The sequence below is a fragment of the Pelophylax lessonae genome, assembly GCF_965119305.1.
Source record: "Pelophylax lessonae genome assembly, chromosome: 2".
Classification (NCBI taxonomy): Eukaryota; Metazoa; Chordata; class Amphibia; order Anura; family Ranidae; genus Pelophylax; species Pelophylax lessonae.
The window spans coordinates 576,071,654-576,099,583 of NC_138769.1; the positions used below are offsets into that span (position 1 = coordinate 576,071,654).

At 43.6% G+C, this 27,930-nt stretch overlaps 2 protein-coding genes across 2 annotated transcripts in view; both read left to right on the forward strand.

Annotated features, from left to right (window-relative positions):
* Positions 1-18,947, forward strand: part of MARS1 (methionyl-tRNA synthetase 1) — a 312,431-nt gene extending 293,484 nt beyond the window's left edge. Inside the window, exon 19 of the mRNA XM_082244787.1 lies at positions 18,938-18,947. Within this exon, the coding sequence (XP_082100913.1) occupies positions 18,938-18,939 (2 nt within the window). The 3' untranslated portion in view covers positions 18,940-18,947. The remainder of the gene's footprint in view (positions 1-18,937) is intronic.
* The window catches only part of MBD6 (methyl-CpG binding domain protein 6), a 124,418-nt gene that overhangs the window by 28,132 nt on the left and 68,356 nt on the right, over positions 1-27,930 (forward strand). The window contains exons 2-3 of the mRNA XM_082244784.1: positions 17,740-17,928; positions 19,315-19,451. Of these exons, the coding sequence (XP_082100910.1) occupies positions 19,339-19,451 (113 nt within the window). The 5' untranslated portion in view covers positions 17,740-17,928; positions 19,315-19,338. The remainder of the gene's footprint in view (positions 1-17,739; positions 17,929-19,314; positions 19,452-27,930) is intronic.

Genomic DNA, 27,930 nt, shown 5'->3' on the forward strand with positions numbered 1-27,930 from the left:
AGGGGGAATGGTCACTCCACCCGGATGTCTTCCAGATGTTGTGCGCAAAGTGGGGTCTTCCAGATGTGGACCTGTTCGTGTCTCGTCTGAACAACAAGGTGGGAAGGTTCGTGGCAAGGACGCGCGATCCTCGGGCAGACGCGTCGGACGCGTTAGTGGCTCCGTGGCATCATTATCGACTGATGTATGCATTCCCACCGATTCAGCTACTATCCAGGTTCCTTCGCAGGTTGTCCTCGGAACCGCTCACGGTGACTCTGGTGGCGCCAGACTGGCCTCGCCGGTCTTGGTACGCAGACCTCGTGAATCTGGCGGTCGACGCTCCATGGCGTCTGCCTCTTAGAGAAGATCTTCTGTCTCAAGGACCAATATTCCATCCTGCTTTACAGTCGCTGGCTTTGACGGCCTGGCTGTTGAAACCGTGATCCGGAGGGATAGGGGTCTCTCCCCGGAGGTCATTCACACTTTTGATCAACTCTAGAAAGACTTCTTCGGGGAAGGTTTACTACCGTACTTGGAAGGCCTATTTTGCCTGGTGTGAGTCCAGGGGGTTTTCCCCTCGCTCATACTCGGTGTCTAGGGTGTTGTCTTTCCTTCAAACGGGTGTGGACCAGCGTTTGGCGTTGGCCACGATTAAGGGTCAGATTTCTGCACTGGCCGTTCTCTTTCAACGCCCTGTGGTGTCTAATTCTTTGGTTAGCACCTTTGTTCAAGGGGTGCGACACCTGGTCCCTCCTAGGAGGGAGCCTTTGCCTCCATGGGACTTGAACCTCGTTCTGTCCGTGTTGCAACATGCTCCCTTTGAAAAGATCAGGGAGATCTCGTTGCCTCTGTTGTCCAAGAAGGTCGCTTTTTTGGTGGCGATCACTTCGGCTCGCAGAGTGTCGGAGCTGGCAGCCTTGTCCTGCAGGTCTCCGTATTTGGTGATTCACTTGGATAAGGTGGTCTTGCGACCTAACCCTTCTTTTCTCCCGAAGAGGATCTCGGAATTTCATCTCAAGGAATTTCATCTGAGGACATTGTCTTGCCTTCACTTTGCGCGAAGCCTAGACATCCGAAGGAGGTGGATTTACACTCCTTGGATGTTGTTCGGGCGATCAGGGTTTACCTGTCATCGACAAAATCCTTTCGCAAGACGGATTCTCTATTTGTCCTTCCAGAGGGACCTCGGAAGGGCTTGGCGGCGTCGGCTTCTACCATCGCCAAATGGATCAGACAGACTATTGAACAGGCATATGTTTTGAAGGGAAAAGTTCCCCCTATGCCTGTGAAGGCGCACTCTACCAGATCTCTGAGTACGTCTTGGGCCTGTCATCATCGGGCTTCTGTGGTCCAGGTGTGTAAGGCGGCGACTTGGTCGTCCGTTCACACCTTCTCAAAGTTCTACAAAGTGGATGTTCAGGCATCGGCAGATGCTTCTTTTGGCCGCAAGGTTCTTAGTGCGGCAGTGCCTTAGGGTCCCTTATTTTTGGGCCCTTGGCTGTTTGGGATGTTTTTATCCCTGGGTTATTTGTTTTTCCTGGGTTGTTGCTCCTGTTGAGCAAAGTTTTTTTTTCATGCTGCCCAGCTGGTTTCCTTCCTTTGGTAAGGTTCCTTTTTTTCTGCTGTGGGTACTGCGTTGCCTTAGGCGCGGCTGCGTTTCCCACCCCTCATGTATGCACTGCTTTGGGACGTCCCCATAGTGACGAATATGGAGAGGCGGCGACTGTCGGAGGACGTAAGAGAAAACAGAATTTTTGTAAAATCTTACCTGTAAAATTCCTTTCTCTGAGTCCTCCGACAGTCGCCGCCCCCGCCCCTCTTTTGGGGTTTGTTTATGTACTCTACTGCTATTCTACTGAAACTGAGGTATGGATACAGGAAGCAGGAGGGTATTGACTGAGGGGACCACCCCCTGGGGGTGGGATATGCTAAAAGCTTTAATATTGACATATTCTGTTGCCTAGCTACTCCTACGGAGCAAAGGTCAATAACCCATAGTGACGAATATGGAGAGGCGGCGACTGTCGGAGGACTCAGAGAAAGGAATTTTACAGGTAAGATTTTACAAAAATTCCGTTATTTCTTTCAAATATTCACAAATTTGTCTAAATCTGGGTTTGTGAGCACTTCTCCTTTGCCGAGATACACAATATATGCCTTTTTGTACATAGAAAAAGTCTTAGATCTTTGAGTTCAGCTCATGAAAAATGGGGGCAAAAACAAAAAATGTTTAGTTTTATAATTTTGTTCAGTGTAAAAAGATCAGCTCAAGTTTTACTAGGTTTTAGCATTAGACACTATTTACATTAAGTGATTAGCTGTGGTAGACCCAGGGGAGGTTACCTGCAATTAGCTGTGGGCAGGAAACCTCATTGAAAGTCTTTGACTAATCATCCGCAGGTAATCCCTGAATGTGCCTGGTAGGAGTGCTGTATAAATGGCATGGTAGCATCAGCTACATACAGTATGTAGCGCTGTATTCTGGCTGTGGTACAGGGACTTCCTGTCCTGTTCTCGGAACAAAATCAAATATGCGCTGCTCAGCCACCCAGAGGAAGCCTTGTATTCTATGAAAACATTTCATAGATTGGCTGAGGTGGAAATTTTTACATTATCCACCTGCCCTTCCCACCTCAGCAAATCAGAGGAAATCCTGTATTCATTCATAAAATACAAAGCTTCATGTGAATGGTGGCCTGAACAGCACTCAGACCAGTTCTGTTTGATTGCTTCAAATGTCAATGCCAGCCAAAAATCAGTCCTGCTAAGTTATATCTTCCTTTAAAGTGATAATAAAAGTTTGGTTATTTTATTTTTTAAAATAATGAACACTAGTTATACTTACCTGCTCTGTGCAGTGGTTTGCATGGAGCAGCCTCAATCCTCCTCTTCTCTCCCGCCGGTGCTCCAGGCCTCTCCCTCCTGCCTAGTGCTTGCTATGGGGTCATCCGAGCAGGCTTCCTACATGAAGGTAAAAAACCTGGAGCCTTTACAACCACTTTAACATCTAAGCTGGCAATACATGGAACAAAATGTGTCTGGTTTAAATGGGACTGGCCGAATTTGGATCCATGTATGGGCAGGATGGTTGTTCAGAAGTGGATCTACCGATCAAATTCTGTACTACTGCCCTGTAGGATTTTTACCTCTCAATCAGCACCGCTATAGTCTCGCTAATCAGTGTCTTCCTCGCTTTCAGAATACAGTAGCCCAGAGGGGAGGTTTCTTCCATCCACTTCAAATGTGTGGATGAGGAAATCAAATCCCCATTTTTTTTTTTTTGTATTCAACCCGCTGCTTGAACGAAAAAAAAAAAATGAATCCTCTGTGGGTTGCTTTGGTCTGGGAAACCCTGTGCACCAAAGGTTATGAGCTTCTCTTTGATTCCTTCAGAACTCTGAGTTCAGGTTCTTGTTTTTGATTAAGTTCCACTACAAGTCTTTGGACTCCCAAAACAAGCTAACAAGTCCTTCTTGCAAGGATGGGACAACCCTACTTCTTATAGTGGAGTGGTCATTTGTTCTCCATTGTGACCACCTGGTTCCAGGACATTTCTGGCACTTGGTTCCAGAGTGTGGTATCTTGGGACTACATGATAGATTTTCAATCTCTTGGCCCCACTTCAGTTTTTCTAACCTAACTTCATCCCTGCATGACTAGCGGTCCTCCACACTTTTTCTGGCACTGCTGTTCTCAAGGAGTCATAACCATTGTTCCAGGTAAGGATAAAGATTCCAGGGTTTTAAGCAAATCTGTTCAGTTTCTCAGCAAAAGGCGGCATTCACCCCATGTTTGATCCTAAGGGTTCACAACACTGCAGGTTTTATGTGGAAACATTTTTACCCACAAGAAAAGTCAGTCATTGCCTCCCTCCTTTCCAGGAGACCTTCTGTGGACAAAAAAAGATTCCTACATTTATGTCTTTTTAGGTGCGTTTATGAATCCTGTGCTTTTTTTGTTGGCTCAACCGTTCCAGCACATTGCCCTTCCCTAGCACATTGCCCTTCCCTTTCGAGTGTCCACTGCACCAATGCTCTACTTTACTCATGGGGAGTTCCTGTTATGGAATATTTGGATGACCTTCTGAGAGAACACTCAGCTCAGGCTCTAGTAGCTAATGTCCTTCGAACTGTTCAGACCCTGCAGAGGTTTGGATGGTCCCGAATCTCCAGTTATCACCGTCTCTTTGCTTGAAGCATCTAGGCCTTATCCTGGATGCAGCCATGTCTAAGATTTTCCTTCCACAGTACAACACTATGGACTCTCAGCTCCCACATTCATACACGAAATTTCAGAAGCCAACCACTTTGAGGGTTCTGGACTTAATAGTTGTCTCTTTTGAAGTAGTTCTATATACTCTTATTTTACTCTAGACCAGGGGTCTCCCAAACTTTCTAAACCAAGGGCCAGTTTACTGTCCTTCAAACTTTAGGGGGTCTGCAATGTGGTCAGTGGAATTAGAAATTGTCCTGGCATCAGAGTGATTAAACAATGCCCCATAATTGGTATTAGGGGGAGCAATAGTGGCCCATCGTTGGTATTAACAGAAGGAATAGTGTGCCACCATTGGTGTCAGTGGGAGGAATAGTGCCCCATCGTTGGTGTCAGTGGGAGGACTAGTGCCCTATTATTGGTGTTAGTGAGAGGAATAGTGCACCATCACTGGTGTCAGTGAGCGGAATAGTGCCCCACTGACAGTCGAGGAAATAATGCCTCAAGGGCCAGTAAAAAATCAAGCAAAGGGCCCCAGTTTGGAGACCACTGCTCTGGACCATTGTAACTCAATATTTTGGTAGCACAGAACAAGCAGGCTCAGTCTGGTCCACTGTTTGTCCTGGCCTGGTGGACTATAAATCCAGTGCTTGAGCTGGGGAAATCCTTTCTTCCTTTGATTTGAAAGATTCTCACAATGGATGCCAGACTGAGAAGGTTCTAGATACTCTCTCATCGCAAGAGACTTGGTTACCAGAGGAAGCTCGTCTCTTAAACAGTAATGTTGAATTTGGAGTTTGGTTATCCCTTCAACACTGGACCTCCTGACTGCCAGGTCCTCTGGCCAAGATTCAGTCAGACAATGCCACAGTATCAACCATCGGTGAGGAGCCAGAAGTCAAGCAGCTCAGAGAGAGAGGAAGATCAGGCTCTCACTTAGGCAAAACATCACATGTCTGCTGTGTACATGCCAGGTGTGGAAAATTGCCAAGCAGACTTTCTAAGTTCTCAATATCTAGACTTCGGAGAATGAGATCTTCATCCTGAGGTGTTTAAAGTCCTCTGTCGCAGGTGGGGGATGCTGGATGTGGACCTAAGTTCTGGCTCAGAGGTTCAGGTTTTGCAGCGGATGCCCTGGTGACTCCATGGGATAATCAATGCTCCTAATAAACAATTAGAAAATAGGATTTTTTAAATACTGTAAAATCGTTTATTTGACACAACCCTCCCCTCTGTTCTTTTGACCCACTCATACTATTGCTTTGATAAAAAACTGAGACAGAATAGGAGTGTGAGGGGTTATACTGGGCTGTCCTTACAGCATTTGTTTGCCATTGCCCCTGAGGGTAGCAGCATAAACCAATTTATCTGAAGTTTTTCTCCTGTCTTCCATGAAGTGGAACTTTAAGCAGGAAAAAAACATTTGGCAAGCAAGCAGGATTTCAATGCAGAAGAGACATACCATGTCTCTCCTGTGTTAAATTAAATGAGCTGCCTGTAAGTTTTGTACACTGAGCTGCAGATGCGTCACTCACTATATACATTTTGAAAATGCTGAGATAAATGAACTCCTTCTCCTTGCAATGTCCTAAATGGCTGAGGATCTGAGGATGGCTGAGGATCAATACCTGGAAGCTGATCCAACTAAAGATGACCAGGACCACAGCCCTGGATAGAAGGTGAATATAGTTCCTCTCTCTTTTTAATGTATTCCAAGAGAAGGATTTTACAGTTTAGTTTTTGTGATAATCCTATATTTTCATGTCTTTCTACGTTGTATAATATAAATGTATATTTTTTATTTTCTACTTGATCATTTTTAGCCCTTTCTCTTTTATTCCTCTACCAGTTCAAGGAATCCTATTTAAAAGTCCCGTGTCTGGCAAACAAGCTTGAGATATGTATGACCTTGCACTCTTATAGTACAATGTTGTATATAACCTAACTTACAATTTTCTTTGATCAAATTTCAGACTTACTTTACATTAAAAATGAATGACTGTGCATCTCCCAACATTTAAAGTGTTTCTAATAGCTTCTTTATGAAATTTTAAACAAGTCACAAAACCATTTTAAACAAAATTTCAAAGTCCTAAAATCCATTACTATGTGATGCACAAGTCTCATAAAGTAAACAAAAAAATCCTTTACCTTCTCTAACTATGCCAAATCCTCCTTGGTCTTCGTATGTCCCCCCCCTCCCATACAGTGCAGCCTACAGTGGGAGGGTTTCAACAACAGAGGCAGTGCTGCCAATCCAAGAAACAGTGGGCGGGACTAGGTGTGGCCAGGTGCCGATTTTAACACGGGTTTGTGAATCAGTTTTGACGATGCTGATAGCCACACTCCATGCAACATTTTTTTTAATTACACTTCCACTTGTGCAGCATCATTGCTACCCAATCTCAGAATGCTGCATTAGGTAGACTTTTTTTCCTACATTAGGTAGACTAATTTCCAGGGAAACTAAGAGAAAACTGTAAGTACAGATGCACCTCTAATACATTTTCATTTTTATTTTTATTGGGAGGCTGTAGTTCTGTTGAACTGCAATTATATAATTTTTGGTCTTTGCACTTTTACCTTGCTTTCTATGTATGTAAGTTTCATCTTTCAAAAGTCTCATCTACCTAGTTGGAATTTAGAAAAATGTTTTAATTTAATATATCCCTTTCAATGCTATCACTATCGAAGAGGATAGATTGGAGAGTCTTGCAAATCTGGTTTCTAAACAGTAGAGTGAGACAAAATACTAACAATCCCTGACCAAATAAAGGCAATCTGATTAAATACACCTAGCCGTCATCTCTAATTTTAAGATTCTTCTTCAGAATAAGACACTATACAATTATAAAAATATTTGGTTGGGCACCTATGGAGAAGCTGTCATATCAAGAAAAACATTGGTGGTCTCCCAGTATCTTTTCAGTATAAAGTTCTTATTATGCCTTATCTTTAAAGCGGTATTAAAACCAAAAATGTAAAAAAATGTTTTTTTTTTTGCTTTCTGTGCCCCCGTTAAGGAGATTCAACCTTTCCATTTGTCCTGTTTACCAATATCATTGAAAGTGAAAAAATCTTGGATTGACCCCAGAAAAGTAATAGAGGGTAAATCTTCCAATTGGGACACTAGATCTGATGACCTGAGGGTTTCCCCAAGGAATTCTCTGAATTTGCAGGAATTTCCTCTCACTTTCTGTTTGGCTATGGGACAAGAAATTTAAGGAAAATCTCTGCAATGGGACAGAGTTGTCAAAAAAAAAAAAAAAAAAAAAAAATCTGACGGGTTATAACCCTACCTTGCTCTATCAAAAAAAAAAAAAAAAAAAAGTTTTGCCTTTTCTTACACTGGCTTAGCACTGAATGGTTAATTTTTTTAAGTCTACCAGGTCAACTTAAATCAAATCTGTTCCAATTTGTTATGTGGTTGGGCTCCTCTTCAGTTCTTTTACTGGTTTCTCTTATGGAGAACAAAACCTAAGCCTCCAGCTGAGAATTAAGGAGGATCTTTTTTAAGGGCTTAGGTCACTATGGAAGCTGTCTTGGGTTTCCTCTGAAATCAATGGCATTAACCCCCTATTTTCTAAAATATTGCCCCAATATTTTTTTTAGCTATATTTTTGTTTTATAACCCTTCAAATGCCCACAGACACAAGATAATTGTTCAGATGTCTAAAGGACCATTTTGAATTCACCAGGGAGAGAGGGTGGCCTCTTGCTTGCCCACAAAGGAGTCATGGATGGGTTGTACATATTACCCCCCCCCCCCCCACCATTTCAGCACCACTCCTAGACTGCTGGTCCTTTGGGAGGGGTACTCACTTTGGGCACCTTTTCGCTACTCCTTGCTATGGGGCTTGCTATGGGGCATACCATTCTATGTGCCGGGTGTCTCAGCGGGGAGAGGAGGCAAGAATTTGACTTTTTTTTAAAATTATAATTGAAAGACAAAAAAAAAGCAATTTAATCCTCTAAGGCTCCTTTCACACGGTGTGCCTCCGTCGGCGGACTCCGTGCTGCTTAGCGGGAGATCGATACACTGATCCCTGCTGAGCAGGCAGGTGACAGCTCCCTCTCCGCACACAGGTGTCGGAGCCCCTGCTGCTCTCCATGGGGAATCGGATGAGAGCAGATCGCCTGTCCATTCTCATCCGATCCCATCCTATCCCCTGGACGGATAGAAAATAGGGTTTCCATCCATCTGGGTTTCACGGGCAGGATCGGATGCGGATGGCAGCGGGTGTCAGCGGACATGTCACCGCTGTCATCCGCTGCCCCATAGGGATGCATGGAGGATCCGATCAGATCCGCCTAAAAAACAGACAGGCGGATCTGATCGGGATCGTTCGTGTGAAAGAGCCCTAACTGCAGAACCAGTCTGTGTAAAATCCAGATCCATGGTTCAGCTCAACATGAGCAGGGCATTAGGTCCCCTATAAGGAACTATTGTAAATATGATATTTGCTGCATTCGAAAAAGGAGAAATGCTGTTCTACCTTGAGCACCTTTTCCACTGAAAAATAGATGTTGGTAAATGTTGTTTGACCTGGCAAATGGTTTTATAATGGTTTTAGAATACGGAAAATGTCTCCTTAGCAAGGAGCCCAAACAGTTTAATCTTTCTTTTGCTGTCTTTTTTTTTATATCCTAGTCAAAAGCTTTTTCTGCATTTTCTGTCATTACATTTTTATCTTATGCCAGGTTACGTCTTCTTTTTTGCCCATTTTTTACACTTTATATCTTTTTTTTTTTTTTTCCTACAATATACTTAAACCTGTATTCAGCTTATTAACAAAAAAATCCTTACTTTCTCACCATTGCTAATCTTAATGGCAATGTTTTTAGGTCTAGTGTTACTATAATAAAGTTTACAGTCCTTAGAAGTAGTGTCTGCCTTAGTTTGCTTTTTTTCAGGCCTAGAAAATGTTTTCAGTACAGAAAATACTTCATGATCGTGCCAGAAATACTGTGTTTTTGTCATTTACAAACAATGTTACCTTTCTTGGGTACTCTGCAAATCATATCCTCAACATGTAATGGAAATGAACAAAGGCAGACTTGTTTAAAGTCCTGCCAAGGTGGCATAGACACCGTGGAGAAGTAAGCATTGCCACCCAGGGACAGGAAGTGTGTTGTTCACTGGATTACTATGTCACAATAAAGGGTAAAAGTCTGAAAAAAAAGAACAGTAACCCAGCAGTACTGTTAGTATGTTGCATTTTTGTTTTGGTGAAAAAACAAAATTAAAGCTGCGCTATGGTGATAAAAGTGTATCAAAAAAATGTTGCTGTGTGAAAGATCAAAAGGATCTTAAAACGTGATAGTTTAAAAATACATCGCAAATTGATGTGGTGAAATTACTAAAAATAAAATATAAAATATTCCACCGTGCCAAATGAATATAAATGTGTCAATGGCATATAAATAATTCCATATAAATATAGATGCACCTAATGAAAATACAATCACTTGAAATACATCACTTAAAAAAAAAAAAAAAAAAAACAATCACTTAATAAAACACCCCGTGAAGTGAAAATTCATAAATAATACAGTTCATGAATATAAAATAACAAAACAGTCCAATGCTACTCCAGCAAGTAGCCAGTGAAAGACGGGCTGTGAAACCAAAAATAAAGTGCTCAGGTGCTCAGGTTCTTGTGCAAATTCATGCTGCAATGGTGAGGTGGTAAGTGACTAGTCCTCTCCCCCAAGGTTTTGAACTTACCGGACCAAGTGGACCCTAGAAACTTTACATTGTCAGGGTCACACAGGCAGAGTCCGGCTAGGGATCCGGAATACACTCTTTGGTTTTAGCTGGGACCACCAAGATTCTCCTATACACTTCCACCAAGTCAGGACCGAGATCGTATATAAAAGAAAAAAGGGGTCTCCAATAGTGTAATATTGCTAATACTTCTTGTTTATTGTAAAAAGAACAGATAAAACACTCACATTTAGCGATTAAAAAACAGGCGTTGTAAAATCGTAACCCGGTATTGTGATCAGCAATCGCGGTGTGCAGCGGGCCCCTGTGGCTCCGGCGTACGTTCCACCGCTACCGGAAGTGACGTATCGGAAGGCGTGGAGCCAGAAATTGCGTTGACGCGTTTCGCCCTCCCACTGGGCATTATCACAGACGTATTATTTTTGTTTTGGGTTTGCATAGATTTTACCATTTTAGCCCCGTTTTAACACTTATTCTTAGACCCCATTCACACTAGCGCGACTTGTCAGGCGACTTGGTCGTCTGACAAGTCGCGGTGGGTCGCCTGCCATTGATTAGCAAAGGACCCGTTCTAATAGGAGCGACACAAGTCGCTCCGACTTAGAAAAATGGTCCTGTACTACTTTGGGGCGACTTGCCTTCAATGATATGAAGTCCATGCATGTCGCGCTGAGGTCGCGGTGCACGCTTTGCACCGCGACTTCACAGGTCACCCCAGCAAGTCGCGTCGCCCCTGTCTGAACGGGGTCTTAAATAGAATCAATAACATTTTTGTGTATATTTTAAAACGTGTCAAGTTCTGGACTAAAAATAATGAATTTCTTTGTCCGTACAAAATGCTTCCTATAAAAAACTGCTTTGTTAAAAAGAAACAAAAAAAAAAAAACCTAAGAACTCAATAGCTAAATCTCAAATTTGTGTTCAATCAAGCTCTCAAGTTTTGCAACAGTTTTTTTTTTTTTTTTTTTTAATTAGATGGGATTGTAGGCTCTTTACACAAACTAGAGTACTGCTTTTACAGCTGTCAGTTTCCTTTATCTCACAAGCCCGACCACCACAAATGTATTGGGTTTAAAGCTGAGCAGACCCAAATGGTGGTTACATTTGATCCAATCGTCATCACTTAGTCACACACCAATATTTAAAAATTGTCTCAACCTATATTTAAAACGAATAATGATCACAAAAACATACTGCAGTGAGTATGCATTAGGACAGAAGTGCACAGTTTGAACATTGTGCACACTGAATGTTTTTGATGCTACTGTTAGTGTGTCAGATGTTTCTGTTTGACTGCCTCTAAACTCCCCTGCATGTTATGTATTCCTGGTGCACACATAGGATTTTAGCAGCATTTTGGACCAGTAGCGTTTTGACAGAAAAAAATGCTGACAGCTCCTAAACTGCCCAGAACTTTAATTTTTTAAAAGGGGCCTGCCGGCATCCTAACCAACCAGTGAGTAGCTGGTGAGTAGAAATCTCATTTGGGTACAGTGTTGCATGATTGTGCAATTGTCCTAAATGGTGTGACAGCGCTGAAAGCTGACCATTGGCCTGGACAGGGAGGGAGTGAAAGTGACTGGTATTGAAGTGCTTAAAGGAAAAGTGTGGCCAAAGCTTTTTTTGGCTATACTTCTGTTCCTTTTTCGGCTGACGTCACAGAAACCTGGACAGGTAGCGGGCTTAGCCTCTCAGCGAGCCACTTAGAGACTGAGCCAGTCGCTCCTGCCCCCTCCACAGACCAGCACTTCAGTGAGTTATGGAGGTGCAGAGTAGAGAGCCAGGGACTGACAGTCACCAGCTCTCTGCAGACTGATCAATGGTGTTTCATCACTCAGTTCTCGGTCTTCGAGGTGGCTGGGGACAGCTGCAGCTGAAATCGGTGATGCAGCCACCTGAGTATGATCTTTTAAGAGCTGTCCTAGTTAAATTAATCGATACGCTCCTAAAGAAGAAGGCTCAATGGTCATTTAACCACTTTAGGACTGCCCTCCGCAGTTTTACTGCGGCAGGCTGGCCCTCCTGCGTGAACCGAAGTAGCCCTACATCAGTCGCTCACCTGCTGCCAGGGGGCGAGCTACCACCCCCACTCGGCAGCAGGGACTCCGTTGCATGGGGCCAGTGGCTCCGATTGTCGCTGGCCACCCGTGATCGCTCCCTGCTGAGAGAGAACAGTCAGCTATTGTAAACACAGCTGACCGTTGTTCTCTCTGGAATGATCACAGAGCACCTGTGATCCTTCTATATAGTATCACAGGTCTCTATGATCATTTCAAAAGCCCAACCCCCATACAGTTGGAAACACTCCCCTAGGCTTACATTTAACCCCTTGATCACCCACTGTAAACCCCTTCCCTGCCAGTGTCATTATTACAGTATCAGTGCATTATTTATTTATCGGGCGTTTTTCAGGCGTTTTTTGCAGTTGTTTGGGTGCAGGCATTGACATCTAACAAAAAATGCTTGTAATCTGCCAAAAAAGAAGCTCATGTACTTTTTTGAGCTTCAGGCATTTTGCTTCAGGCGACAAAACGCTCAGATGTGAACAGGGGCCATTGAAATCAATGGGATTTTGCTTGTTGGGCGTTTTGAGACTTCAGAGATGAGTGTTTTACGAGTTGAAATACGCTCAGGTGTGAACAGGTCCTAAGAGCTGGGGAAGGGGTAAAAGCAGTATAATAATCTTCTCGGTAAATGGCTGTGCAGCTGGGATATGTCAGGACAAGTCTGATCATTGTAGGAGAGTACACAGAGTTCCCAGCATAGAAGCTAGAGAACTGACCTGCTTAGTGTGGTCAGTTTTTAATTGGAAAGCAAGGGAACTAGCAGGAACACCAGGGATTTCAAGGAAGCAATACAAAGAGAACAGGATACTTTCTCATACAAGTACATGGAACAGTGGGCACATATCAAGAATATGAAGTGTAGGGGGAAAAACACGCTTTATTTATTTATTTTTTTAAATATCACCAATGTTTTTTTGATCAGGGTGGCTCTGTGGACATAGTTTTGTCTTGTTTTCATCAAAGCATTTGATATGTTTCTACATAATCTGATAAAGGTATACAAATTAGTTACAAAGTAAGGGTCCTTTCACACGGCCGCTCCGTGTGTCCGCAAATCATCCCATCCGTTTGCGGATGATTTGCGGACATAATGTAAGTGAATGGCATTGCGGATGTCAGCAGAATACCATCCGCTGACATCCGATTTTCCTCCTTTCAGTTCTGTTCCGTTTTTTCGAATGGAACAGAACCCTATTTTTTCATCCGTGTAAAAAATGGAAAGGAAGGAAAATCGGATGTCAGCGGTGTCATCCGCTGACATCCGCAATGGCATGCCATATACTTACATTATGTCCGCATATCATCCGCAAACGGATGGGATGATATGCGGGCACACGGAGCGGATGACACAAATGTCATCCGCTCCGTGAAAAAAAAAAAAAAAGTCCTGCAGCGGACTTAAGGAGCGGAGCGGCCGTGTGAAAGGACCCTTACTTTTTTTTTTGTAAAGAGTGGGGAGGGATTAGAACACCTGTCCGTTTTTTATTGCTTTCTGTGCCACTATTAAGGAGATTTATTCTGTCCTGTTTACCATTATTGAAAGTGAAAGTAAAAGAATATCCCAACTTTTGAGTTGACATCAGAACAATAATGGTTCTGGTGACCCTGATGATGCACCAGGTTTTCCTCACTTGGAGGGATTTCCTCTCACTCCCTGTTTTGGCTGTGGGGTAAGATAAAAAAGGGAAATCACCCCAATGGGACACAGATGGAAAAAAAAATCTGATGGGGGTAATAACCCACTGTTACTTCATCCGATATGAAAAAAAAAAAAAAAAAAAGTGAGAGGTAATTACTCCAATGTGAGCGGATTCCTGGTTGTCACCAGTGTTAACGGAACTAGTGTCCCCAATGGAAGATTTTCCCTCTATTGCCGTTCTGGGAACAACCCAAAATTGTGGATTTTCTTTTACTTTTGATGATAACAGTAAACCAGACAAATGGGGAGAATCTCCCTAATGGGGGCACAGACCGCAGTAAAAATCTGACAAGTGTCCCTCTCCCCTCTATCCAAACCAATAATAAAAGTTTTGCCTTTAGTTTCGGCAGAACAAAGAACTGCATTTTTTTTTTTTTTTTTACAGTTATTTGTTAAAAAACAAATCTTATATATTTCAAATATTACATCAAACCTGTCTTTGTTTATCCTTTTGTAATCCCTTGCACAGCCGGAATCTATCTGGGAGAGTAGCCCAATCGGGGATCTTCTGCAATGCTCAGTGCTGTCAGTCTAACACAGAGAGCTTGCTGATTGAATGAGAGGGTGCATTCTTTTCTTTCTTTTTTTTTTTTCTTTTTTTTTTACTGTACTTACAGGCAGGGACAGATTCCTCAATAAGGTGTTCAGATTGAACTGCAAAGTTTTAAAGGGGTGAGAGAATGAACACTTCTTCAGCCAATAAAGCCATTCATAAAAGTATAACAAGTTAAGGGATGGAAAATCCTGCTCCCAACATGCACTGGCCTTGAGTCTTGAAATTCCTTTGCCCCAAGTGTATGAGTTTCCTTAAAGGCCGTACATACTTGACATAAATTGGACGAATGCTCCAATAAAGAAGGGAAACTGTCCACCACTTCAAACTTGGAAAAAGCCCCGAGTGCAGGAACCGCCACCAAGATAATAAATGGCCTCTTACCAAATTGCAATGACCCCCATTACAAGGATCAAAGACAGCCTGTGTGATCAAATCAGTGCCCAGATCGACATGTATCGATTCCCAGTGTTCCCTCAGCAGCTCCGACCGGAACAAGTGAACATAAGGAAAAGAGGGACAACTCCAATAGTGAAGTACGTTCACAGGTTTATTCAGTAAAAGCAGAGTGGCAACTCACGTTTGCATGAAGAAATCACAGCATGTCTCGGAGCTATACTCTCAGAACCTTTGTTTCCAACCAATAAAATGGCCGCCGTGTCTCCTTGCTGGCCTCAGCACGACGAACCGCAGGCTCCTCCTCCGACCGGTTTCATCAACACGTGGACCCCCTGACGAAGTCACGTGTTGATGAAACCGGTCGGAGGAGGAGCCTGCGGTTCGTCGTGCTGAGGCCAGCAAGGAGACACGGCGGCCATTTTATTGGTTGGAAACAAAGGTTCTGAGAGTATAGCTCCGAGACATGCTGTGATTTCTTCATGCAAACGTGAGTTGCCACTCTGCTTTTACTGAATAAACCTGTGAACGTACTTCACTATTGGAGTTGTCCCTCTTTTCCTTATGTTCACTTGTTCCGGTCGGAGCTGCTGAGGGAACACTGGGAATCGATACATGTCGATCTGGGCACTGATTTGATCACACAGGCTGTCTTTGATCCTTGTAATGGGGGTCATTGCAATTTGGTAAGAGGCCATTTATTATCTTGGTGGCGGTTCCTGCACTCGGGGCTTTTTCCAAGTTTGAAGTGGTGGACAGTTTCCCTTCTTTATTGGAGCACTCTCTGATGAACTTTTGTTTACTGCACTTTTGTATTTGATCCATTTGAACATTTGTATGGACTGTGGATTCAATTGTGTTAGCGCTGCACCAATCCCATTCTATATTGCTATTTAGATCTGGTATTTCTGATTCTAGATCAGGTGCTGGCTGCTTTCATTTGGTCTGTTGACTTTTTATTCATGTATGTTTTTATCTTTACATTTTAGCGCAGCAATATCCCCATTTTTATAAACTGGACGAAATATCCTCCGATTTTTCTCTGTCTTCTCAGCGTTCATTACCGTTTTTAGTCGACAGTGCATAAATGTTCACGAAATTTCTCGTCTGATTTTTCTTTTTTTTTGGCACATTTGTTCCTAGACTTCCGGGTTGTCAGCAACTTCAGATCATGCACGGTCTTTCGTATCCGATTTTTCACGCACGTACTGCATACACATTGAAAGAAAATCGGTCGTCTGGGGACAGACGAAAAAAATTTTGGTGTTTGTCCCTCCGTTTTTTTTTAGTTGAAAATGTCGGCATCGGCTGCTGAAAGTTGTGTACACACTATGCGAAAATCGGACGATTTCACATCGGGCAGGAATTTTCGGCAGATTTTCTACTAGTGTGTATACACCCTGCTTTAGACAGCTCATGAAAAGATATAGCTGTTATGAAAATTCACCCTTTCACTGTCGTTCACATTGAATGCGGCTTTGAAGTCATGCGACTCCATCTGAAATTGGCAAAAGTAGTTCATGAACTACTTTTTCAAATTGATGCAGCAACCGAGAGTCTGCGTCCCATCAATTTGAACATGGCCATTGCCAAAAATAGGGTGCGACTTGTCACGCAATTTGACTTGTCAAATCCCATGACAAGTCACTCCAATGTGAACGGGGGCTCAATGGTACATTGGTATGATCTAACCTAAAAGAAATTCAGGTAATAAGTGATTTTAGATCGACATTGCTTAAGGAAAACCGTTTGTAATGCATTTCTAAGTGGGTGATGGAAATATATTGGCAGGGCCTGTGTTTTGTTGAGCCTTCTGATATCCATGATTCAGGCCTTGATCTATCTATACATAAAGAAGGGTAATAAATTCAGTTGGGTGTACAAGGGTTAATTCAGGCTGGACCCCCCCACCATTGCTTCCAGACTCCTCCTGTAAATGCCCTTTTCTGTCTTGTGGGAATGACTGCTATTCTTCCTGAGGGTAATAAATATCAATTTACTGGCTGGCAGGCTCTTTGTCCTGGTTATTTCATTTGGTTGGAGGCGAGAGAATGTGGAGGATGATCTTTTCCTTCCCCCATCCACTCCCTGCCCTGTCTGTCTATACAGGCTCAGAGCAAACTGACACAGACACCTTACAGTCTTATCAGAAACACCACCAATATGGCAGCTTCCGCTGGCCTAGGCTCCCTCGCCGAGTCCAGCCTGTCCTACGGGGGAACTTAATGGAGACCTGTCAGTAATCGGCCTGGTGGGTGTAGGGAGAGGGTTGGCTATAAATTCTACTTCTGTCTGGCAGGCAATAATTCTGACTGATGCTGAGTGTGTCACATGGCCCGTAATATTGCTCATTAACACACATTTGTTTTCTGAGACATTGAAAATGGTATTATTGGTAAAAGCAAAATGATCCGATTTGTACAGTTACCAATATGTAATAAGAAAAACCATAAATGCACTGAATAAATATTCATTGCATTGTCTTAAGAAGAGCTTTAATGGACAGATCAAATGGAATTGTATGAAATATCAGGTTGTGGACAGTCGGTATCGTATTTTTTTGTTCTGGTTTTTTAGATGCAGCAGTATCTGCACTAGAGGGGTCCAAATCAATTCCTTAAAGTTGACAGCACATTATATGTGGTTCACTGGCGGGTTAAATTACATTGTGTATAATGGTTTGTCTGAGCAGAACATAAATCTAATATATAGGTTTTCTCCAAAATGTGTTGGTTGTACTTTACTGTTGGGTTGCCCAGTGAAACAGTTATCAGAACAACTCAGTGAACATCTAGGGCCCCAGGCTTTCACATAAGACATTTGTCAGCATTCCGGAAAGTACATCAACCAGTCCTGGATGTATTACAGAAAATGTATGCCATTTTTCTATTTTGGTAAAGGACAGTGGACCTATCATAATAACATTTGGTTCGCCACCTGTATATACATTCTTGGCCTTCTCTTAACTTTATTGACTGTGTACTTTCTGCTTGTAACTTAGTTAAAGCCTCATTTAAACGTATTTTGTCATTTAATTGGACTAACACACTTAATATAATCAGGGTACAATGATACGCTATTTTTTCTCTTTTTATTTTTGCAGACAAGATGGATCCCTATCAATCTCTGTAGATAGATCTCTCAGAGCTCCAAAGGAATACTCAAGGAGCCCGTGATTACCAATCAACTCTGCCTCTTCCCACCACGGGAACCTGACACGCTGTGACTACACCATGTTGGGCCGTGAGGATCTCACACAGACCTAACGCCTATACTGTGCCGCGATGAGCAGGTACATTGAACTCCAGGAGCTTTCATGGTTGCAATGACACTTGCAGTCATCAGATACTGAAATGTTGAGAACAGTGTTGACAGAAAGCAAGCCATTCTACATTACTGGACTGCACAGACCAAATTAATTCCAGCTTTAATTCTACTGCGCAGCTAAAACTGGTAACAAATGGAGAGTTTCATCCATAAGTAAATATTGTTTCAGTAACAGCTGAATTTTTTTACGATAAGTTACTTCTTTAACCCATTGAAGCAGTAATAGTAATAATTTTCTTTGCTCTCCTTCTGTGAAACCTAGTTTACCTGGCTGATGCTCTGACTTCAACCCCTTAAGTCAGTGACACAGAACAAGTATGCAGATGAGAAGTCTTGACTTTGTGACACTCTGATCTGCATACTTGTCCTGGGCCTGTGACAAAGTATTTTAGCCAGGGTGTATCAATAATATAGTCTGGTTACCAGCATTTTTGAAGGAAGTCAGAAGTATAATTTCTTAGATTTTTCTCATGATCGTGTAACTTTAAATTATTTTGCCCTTTTTTTCTATAGGCATATACATACCTGTAAATTGTGGATGGCCAGACCATCTAGAGGTATCTGGATTTGATGTTTTCAGGGTCCCCACCCAGCTTCCCTATGAGTTTCCTCAAATTAAAGTGATTGTGAAGTCTCTTTGTTATTTAAAAAAACATACTATACTTGCCTCATCTGTGTAGTTGATTTTGCACAGAGCAGCCCCTAATCCTCCTCTTCACGGGTCCCTCGTTCCTGCTCCTTGCCGCTCCCTCCTATAAGAGTGCCCCCTACAGCAAGCAGCTTGCTATGGAGGCACCCGAGCTGAGCTGCAGCTCCGTGTGTCCATTCAGACATGGAGCTGCCGTTCGGCCCCACCCCCTCTCTCTCCTGATTGGCTCACTGACTTTGACAGCCACAGGAGCCAATGGCGCTGCGGCTGTATCTCAGCCAATCAGGAGGGAGAGTCCAAGCATGTTCGAGGGACTGCTGGACAGAGAATGACCGCAGGTAAGTATAATGGGTGCTGCTACACACAGAAGGCTTTTTATCTTAATGCATAGAAAGCATTAAGATAAAAACCATTCCTGATCTTGCAACTCCTTTAAAGTCCAACACAAAGAAATGGTTGCAGCAAATGTGGACATCTGAAAACTCGAGCGCACATACTGCTCCTAGAGTTCCTGAAAAGTCTAAAAGACCGCTGGGTGGTTTAACGCTCCAGCATTTTTTAAACCAAAAAAAACAGTTTTGGGTGGATGTAACTTTTTGAAGCTGTTTTTATGGATTACACAATATGGTGTACTATATTGGAATAGTACAGCTTACTTTAAAACTGCCTGAAGTAATGTTTTGTGCCATCCTGTCCTTACAGGTACAAGAAAGAAGAGAGAACAAAATGAATGGCGGCAGTGAAAGTGGAGGAGGAGATAACTATGGAGGGGTCCCAATGGTCCAGGTGCCTATTGGCTGGCAAAGGAGGGTGGAGCCAGGCACTGTGGTCTACATAAGGTGAGATAAATATATATATATATATATATATATATATATTATAATTTTTTTTTTTTTTTGGGCTTTGAAGCAATATCAATCTTATAAGTGTTTTATATATAATATGTACCATCGTTCTGATCTGAACTATTCATTTAAAATTTTTTAAATACCCGAATGCAAATATACATGCATTGCACTCAATATGTAAATGCATATGAAAAACAGTAGTTTCTTAGCTGTACAGTACAGGACAAAGGATCTTTAGTCTTTAACCATGGGTTATATGCAGCTACCTTAAGGTTATTGGACAAAAAAAAGAGCTGCAGAGACATCCCCTATATAACCCCCCCACTCCCAGCTAGCCACCTTGGTACATGGTGCATCATGTTGACTTAACTACTGGGTGCTTTACAGGTCCAGGTCTGTGGTCGTCGTCGAAGCTCTGTTCTTTAAGACTCTTTCTAGGATACAATGGATATAAAAAGTCTATACACCCCTGTTAAAATGTCACATTTCTGTGATGTAAAAAAAAGGGGACAAAGATAATTCCACCTTTTTAATGTGACCTATAAACAGTACAACTCAATTGAAAAACAAACTGAAATCTTTTGGGGGGGGGGGGGGGAGATAAAAACAAAAATAATGTGGTTGCATAAGTGTGCAAACCCTCTTATAACGGGATGTAGCTGTGTTAAGAATTTAGCATTCACATTCAGACTCATGTTAATTAGGAGTCCGTACACACCTGCCATCATTTAACATTCTTCTGATTAACCCCAAATACAGTTCAGCTATTCTAGTCGGTCTTTCCTGATATTTTCTTAGTCGCATCCTACAGCAAAAGCCATGGTCAGCAGAGAACTTCCAAAGCTTCAGAGGGATCTCCTTGTTAAAATGTATCAGTCAGGAGAAGGATGCAAAAGAATTCAATAGGTAGAGCTGCAAGATTAATCGTTAAAAAATCGCAATCTCGATTCACCCCCACACAATCCTAAACCTTTTATATCCACCGTGCCTCCATCGTGAATGGCAAAGCCAGGACAGATCTAATCCTTTACATCTGTATTAATCGTTCTCCACAGTACCCAAGTACCAATTTTCTGCCACTTCTTCTGATTTCATGGACAGAATTTGGGTAAATATAGAGGCTGTAGATAACAAGGGTCACAAGCAAACTCATTCAGTCTTCCCTTCTGGGTTGGTCTCTGACTTTTCTTTTTGCTGCAGATACGCTGCCTAGGGAGAAAATAGAAGATCCCCCCCCCCCCCCTTTCCTACTGAGGACTCAGACCAGGATGGGTCGCCTTCAGATTAAATTTTATGTATACTTGAAGACATTATAAACCTGCCTACCTGCAACATTTGTTTCTCTTTCGTTCATTGACTGACACAGCTCTTTATCTTCTTGACCATTGGGTTATACTGCTCCCTACTGGAGTAGGACACTAGGCAGGAAAAAGCTTGACTACGTATATGGGGCAGTCCCAGGGGGTATACTCCCACTCTCAGCTATAGGCACTCATTTTTCTGCCTAGTCAGGAGTATGGAACCTAGTTCCTTGCTGGGATCTTAGGTCCTGACAATATTTTTTTTTTTTTTCTTTTGAAAGGAACTTTTTCCTATCTTTGTTGTTTTGTTCCTGTGAGAATCTACAATCAACTGCTGGACTGGGTAACGGACTAGATAATCTAGATCCAGAGGGTCTCCCCAGTTTGGCCAGCGAGCGTGGGCATGGGACGACATCAAGGACGCTTACATTCACATTCCAATATGTGCTGGTCTACAGCACTTCCTCCGCTTTGCTGTGGGCGAGGAGCATTATCAGTTTGTGGCGTTACCCTTTGGTCTCGCCTCAGCTCCTCGGGTCTTCACAAACGTGTTGGCCCGGTGCTAGCATTGTTGCTTCAGCGGGAGATTGTGGTACTGGGGTACCTGGACAATCTTCTTCTGTGAGCGGAGTCTCCGACTGCTCTGATGGACAATTTGGAGATTACTCTGCGAACTTGAGGGAGTTCGGTTGGATTCTGAACCTCCAGAAGTCTGCTCTGGTTCCCTCCACCAAGTTGGACTATCTGACTCTGAATTTGGCCTCAGCCAGAGTGTTCCTTCCTCTGGACAAAACTCCAGGAACTGCAGGATGCAATTCAGCCGCTGTTGTCCAACAGATGGTCATATCTCAGGACTTGCATGCGGTCCTGGGCCTGATGGTGTTTAGCTTCGAGGCGGTTCCATTTGCACAGTTCCACAAGAGATCTCTGAAAAAAAAAAAAGAGTGTTTTTTGTCAAATGGGACAAGGATCAACAGTCTCTAGACAATCTGATCTTGTTGAGCCAGGTATGAGAGGGTCCCTGAGCTGGTGGCTTCATTCGCCGGCACTTCAACAGGGCAAGTCTTTCCTTCCCCTGTACTGGACGGTGGTCACCACGAATGCCAGCCTGTCCGGGTGGGGAAGGCGTTCTCTACACAGATTGTGCTTAGGGGGTCTGGACTCTGGAAGAGTCCAGACTGCCGATCAATGTACTGGCCTTATCTGGATTATTGGACAAATCGTCTTCAGGGGTGTCCGGTACAGATTCAGTCGGACAATGCCACAGCTGTGGCCTATGTCAATCACCAAGGGTGCACAAGAAGTGTTCTGGCGGCTCAGGAAGTACCTGTCTTTTGTAAGGTGGGCAGAACGCTTTTTTCCAGCCCTCTCTGCTGTACACATTCCAGGGGTGGAAAATTGGCAGGCGGATTACCTCAGTCGACAGGCATTAGACCAGGTGGAATGGTCACTTCATCTGGAGGTGTTTCATCAGTTGTGTCTCCGGTGGGGTACTAATGAGGTGGACCTGTTGGCCTCTCGCCTCAACAGGAAGGTACAGAGGTTTGTGGCATGGTCTCGGGATCCTCTGGCCATCACCACAGATGCACTAGTGGCTCCTTGGGGGTCAGTATCATCTGATTTACACCTTCCCCCCTCTAAACCTTTGCCAAGACTCCTGCGCAGGATTGAGGCAGAAGGGATTCTGGTCATTCTAGCCTCCCCGGTCTTGGTCCGCCAATCTGGAACAGCTGGTCGCCGATGTTTCTTGGAGACTTCCTCTCAGGGAAGATCTGCTGTCCCAATGGCCAATTTTCCATCCTGCTTTACAGGATGCCATCAAGGGCCAGGTTATGGCTTTGGTGGTTTTCTTTCAACGTCCATTGGCCACACATTCCTTGGTGCGGACTTTTGGCACTTGGCTCCTCCAGTGCGGTCTCCGTTGCCGCCGTGGGACCTCAATTTGGTGCTGTCAGTTCTCCAGAATCCTCCCTTCGAAAATATTCTGGAGGTTCCCCTGCTTACGTTGTCCCAGAAGGTGGCCTTTTGGGTGGCTATTACTTCTGCGCAGAGCTGGTGGCGTCTTGTCATTAACCTTACCTGGTGGTTCACAGAGATAAGATGGTTCTTCGCCCCTGTCTGTCGTTCCTTCCGAAGTTCGTCTCTGCTTTCCATTTGCATGAAGACATTGTGTTGCCTTCCCTGTGTCCTAGACCTGAACATCCTTAGGAAATTGTCTTACATTTCCTGGATGTGGTTCGGGCACTTACTCACGTAGTCTTTCAGAAAGTCAGACTCATTATTTGTACTCACGGACAGACCTTAGAAAGGGTTGTCAACTCTGCTGCGACCATTTCCAGATGGTTAGGACAGACAGGGATTCAGGCGTATTCAATTAAGGGTCAGGTTCTTCCTTTCCCTGTTACGGTGCACTCTACTCAGGCGCTTAGTGCTTCCTGTGCCTTCAGTCAGTGATGTAGGTTTGCAAGGCAGCCACCTGGTCGTCTGTGCACATTTTTAAAACATTTTCATAAAGTGGATGTGTTGGCATCTGTGGATGCTTCTTTTGTCTGCAAGGCTGCTGTTTAGAGGACCTGGTCCTCTTTTAGGGTGTATTTTTTTTTTTTTTCAGGTGAACACCAGTTGTTTATGGTTGAGCTCCATGTTACCTGGTTGGCTACGGTTTATGTAAGGAATATACTAGTGTATATGCCCCGCGCCATGTGTTTATTTTATATTATAAATATGTCGCCTGTGTAAGATGTGCATTATCTAGTTTACTGGTATAATTTGTAGCCCTATATGCACAGTCTATAGTAGAGTAAATCTTTACATTCCTGTGTCAGCAGTTTCTATTTGCGTTTAACTGCCTCTCACCCGCCGTATAGTAAAATGACAGGCGGCTTTCGTTCTGGACCGATGTCATATGACGACGCCCAGTCTAGCCAAGACGCAACCCCAATCTCGGTAAAAAACCATGGCTCTTTACCCATGTGATCAGTGTCCAATCACAGTTGATTACATGTAAACAAGAAAGTGCCTTTTTATCTGCTCTCCTCGCCTCACACTGACAGAGTGTGAGGAGAAGAGAGCCAATTTGCGGCATCACCTCACAGGGGAGACATGTATAGGTAATCAGGGCACTGATCATCAATGCCCTGATTACAGTGCAGCCCCAGCTGTGCCCACCTGCAGTGCCACACTGTGCCCACCTGTAGTGCCACGCTGTGCCCATCCATGATGCCAATCAGTGCTGCATATTGTTGCCTCCTCATCAGTGCCGCATATTAGTGCTTCCTCATCAGTGCCACCCCATCAGTGCCACCTATTAGTGCTGCATATTAGTGCCACCCCATCGGTGCCATCAGTGCAGCCTCATCCACGCACATCTGTGATGGAGAAAAATTTACTTATTTACAAATTTTCTGACAAACGATGAAAAAATTTTTTTTTCTTTCGTTTATTTACAGACACAGCTCCTGATCTTCTTAACCATTGGGTTATACTGCCCCCTACAGGAGTAGGACACTAGGCAGAAATAAAGTCTGGCTACACCTATGGACAGCCCCAGGGGGGTATACTCCCTCTCTCTGCTAGAGGTACTCAGTTTTTTTTCTGCCTAGGCAGGAGTAAGGACCTAGTTCTTTGCTGGGATCTCTGGTCCTGGCAATTTTTTATTTTTAGTTTTTTTTTCTACAGTTTTTTTTTCCTGTGAGATCTACAATCAACTGCTGGACTGGGCGACAGGCTGGATAATCTAGATCCAGTGGTTACCCCAGTATGGCCAGCAAGCATGTGCAGACCTCAGCTCAGCGCTAGTTCGGCCACGACGTAGCCCTACCGGACTGGGGCTGGCCTGCGAGTTAAATGCCTCATGAGGGGGCGAGCATTATCAGTTTGTGGTGTTACCCTTTCATCTTGCCTCTGCTCCTCGGGTCTTCACAACTGTGTTAGCCCTGGTGCTAGCATTGTTACGCTAACGGGGGATCGCGGTACTGGGCTCCTTGAATGACCTCCTTCTGCGAGCGGAGTCTCCTACTGCTCTGGTGGAAAACCTGGAGATCACCATACGAACTCTGAGGGAGTTGGCTGGATTCTGAATTTTCAGAAGTGTGCTCTGGTTCCGTTCACAAAGCTGGACTATCTGGGTCTGACTCTTGTCTCGGGCTTAGCCAGAGTGCTCCTTCCTCTCGACAAACTCCAGAAACTGCAGGCTGCAATTTGTCTCTTGCTGTCCAGCAGATGGTCATCCCTCCGGACTTGCATGCGGGTGCTAGGCCTGATGGTGTCTACCTTCGAGGCGGTTCCGTTTGCACAATTCCATACGAGGTCCCTGCAAAGGGAGATTCTGGGCAAATGGGACAAGAATCCGCAGTCTCTGGACATTCAGATCCGGCTGAGCCGAGGAAGGAAAGACTACTGATCAATGTCCTGAAACTCTGAGCAATCAGACTGTGCCTGGAACATTAGACGGATCGTCTTCAGGGATGTCCAGTGTGCATTCAATCGGACAATGCCACGGCCGTGGCTTATGTCAATCACCAGGGGGGCACGAGAAGTGTCCTGGCGGCTCTGGAGGTATCTGGCATTCTAAGATGGGCAGAATGTTTCGTACCAGTCCTCTCCACGTACACATTCCCGGGGTGGAAAACTGGCAGGCAGATTACCTCAGTCGGCATGCGTTGGACCAAGGGGAGTAGTCTCTTCATCTGGAGGTGTTTCATCAGTTGTGGATCTGTTGGCATCTCGGTAGAGGTTTGTGGCTCGGTCACAGGATCCTCACTGACATGCTGGTGGCCCCGTGGGGTCAGTATCATCTGATTTACAGCTTCCTTTCTCTCAAGCTTCTGCCAAGACTTCTATGCAGGATTGAGGCAGAAGGGATTCCTGTCATCTTAGTGGCCTGGACTGGCCTCGTGGGGCTTGGTATGCTGATCTGGTGCTGCTGGTCGCCGACATTCCTCTGAAGCTTCCTCTCAGGGAGGATCTGTTGTTCCTAGGACCAATCTTCCATCCTGCTTTACAGTCGCTGGCTTTGACGGCTTGGCTTTTGAACGCCAGGTGCTGAAGGATAGAGGTTTGTCTGAGTCAGTGATTCCAACGCTGTTAAAAGCTAGGAAATCTACTTCTAGGAACATCTACCATCGTACGTGGAAGACGTACATCGCGTGGTGTGAGTCTCTTGTGGTTCATTCTCGCTCTTTTTCAGTGGCTCGGATCTTGACCTTCCTTTAACGGGGGGTTGAGCAGAAACTAGCCTTGAGTACTATCAAGGGCCAGGTGTCGGCCTTGATGGTCTTCTTTCAACCTCCCTTGGCCACACACTCCCTGGTGCTTACAGTATCTCACAAAAGTGAGTACACCCCTCACACATTTTTGTAAATATTTTATTATATCTTTTCATGTGATAACACTGAAGAAATGACACTTTGCTACAATGTAAAGTAGTGAGTGTACAGCTTGTATAACCGTGTCAATTTGCTGTCCCCTCAAAATAACTCAACACACAGACATTAATGAGATCAATAAGTGGGTAATTGGCGCTGCCTGTAGTGAATATGATAAAGTGTAAATGTGAATATCGGTGCATATATCCGAGAAATTGATATCGTGAAAATGGCATATATATAATATAAATAGTATTAAAAGATCAACATGTAAACATTAGAAATAATAAAGAAACTAAGTGCAAACAGGTGCTAAAAATATATATAAACTCAATATAAAATCAGTTGTAAGTGACAAGGGACTATTTTAATACTATTTATATTATATATGCCATTTTTACGATATCAATTTCTCGGATATATGCACTGATATTCACATTTACACACATTTGTTGACATTTGCACTTTATCATATTCACTACAGGCAGCGCCAATTACCCACTTATTGATCTCTTTGTTTACACAATCCTAGGATTGTAGTTCAGGGTAGGCTGCAGCCTGATTTCCTCTTTATCATCCGTTAAGATATCCACAGCGCGGAACTTATTTCCTTACACAGACATTAATGTCTAAACCGCTGACAACAAAAGTGAGTACACCCCTAAGTGAAAATGTCCAAATTGGGCCCAATTAGCCATTTTCCCCTCCCTGGTGTCATGTGACTCATTAGTGTTACAAGGTCTCAGGTGTGAATGGGGAGCAGGTGTGTTAAATTTGCTGTTATCTAGGGCTGCAACAAACGATTAGTTGGCCGATTTATTGTTTCGATTAATCGGATAAAAAGGAAAAAAAAAAAACTCAAGTGTGTGGCGTACAATTTAGTTATTATGTAAAGTTTAAAAAAAGACAATTTATTCTTGAAAATCTATGCAGTGGTAAATACAAATAACCAGCTATATGGTGAGAAAAGATATACCTGTGCTCAAATCCCAATAGCTTGTACATGTATTTAAACTATCAGGTGCAAAAGGGGTGTAACCACATATTAACAATACAAATTCTGTATGGACTATATGTGTACTAAATATCCCTGTTTTTCATTGTATAGTTTGCTGGAAAGGGTGCTCTGATACTGAAACTGGTTTCCACAACCCCTGGGTTTTCACCAAGGCGTTTGCCTCAGTCCAAGCTATGCTCTGTTCTCAGGCGATGTTTATTGTTGGTGGACAATCTCTTACTAAAGGGATTAGTCCTCCCTATCTCTGTGCCAGTGTCCAGCAGACATTGAAGACTCCGCAGAGATTTACTTGGATCCTCAACTGTCAGAAGTCATTGATAGAACTGGCTGACCAATTAAGAGTAGCTGGACCTGAGATTGGGTATGGCCCTGCTCAGGCTCTTGCTGCCCTCGGACAAACTTCTGTCCCTTTGCTCTCATTCCCAGGCTCTTCGTTCCAAGGATTGAACCTTGTTCCTACATGATGGTCTTGTGCCTGATGAGGCATATCCACAGTTTCACTCCAGACCATTGCAACTCAACATTCTGGCAGTGTGGAACAAAGATGATGTCCCTGCAGCTTCCTTTTTTTTTTGATCCCTCATCTGAAGGGAGCTGCAGATAACCCACAGTTATTATTGCACAGGAGTTGTATAGCTCCAACAGTTTGCACAGTGCTTTACAATATAAATAAAGAATATAGTGCCAATGTCTTATACTTCAAGAGACAGTTTTAGTGGTGTGTCAAAAGTCCAATTTATTACTACTATAAATAGAAGTTTGTTCTGTATTAAAAAAAATATTTA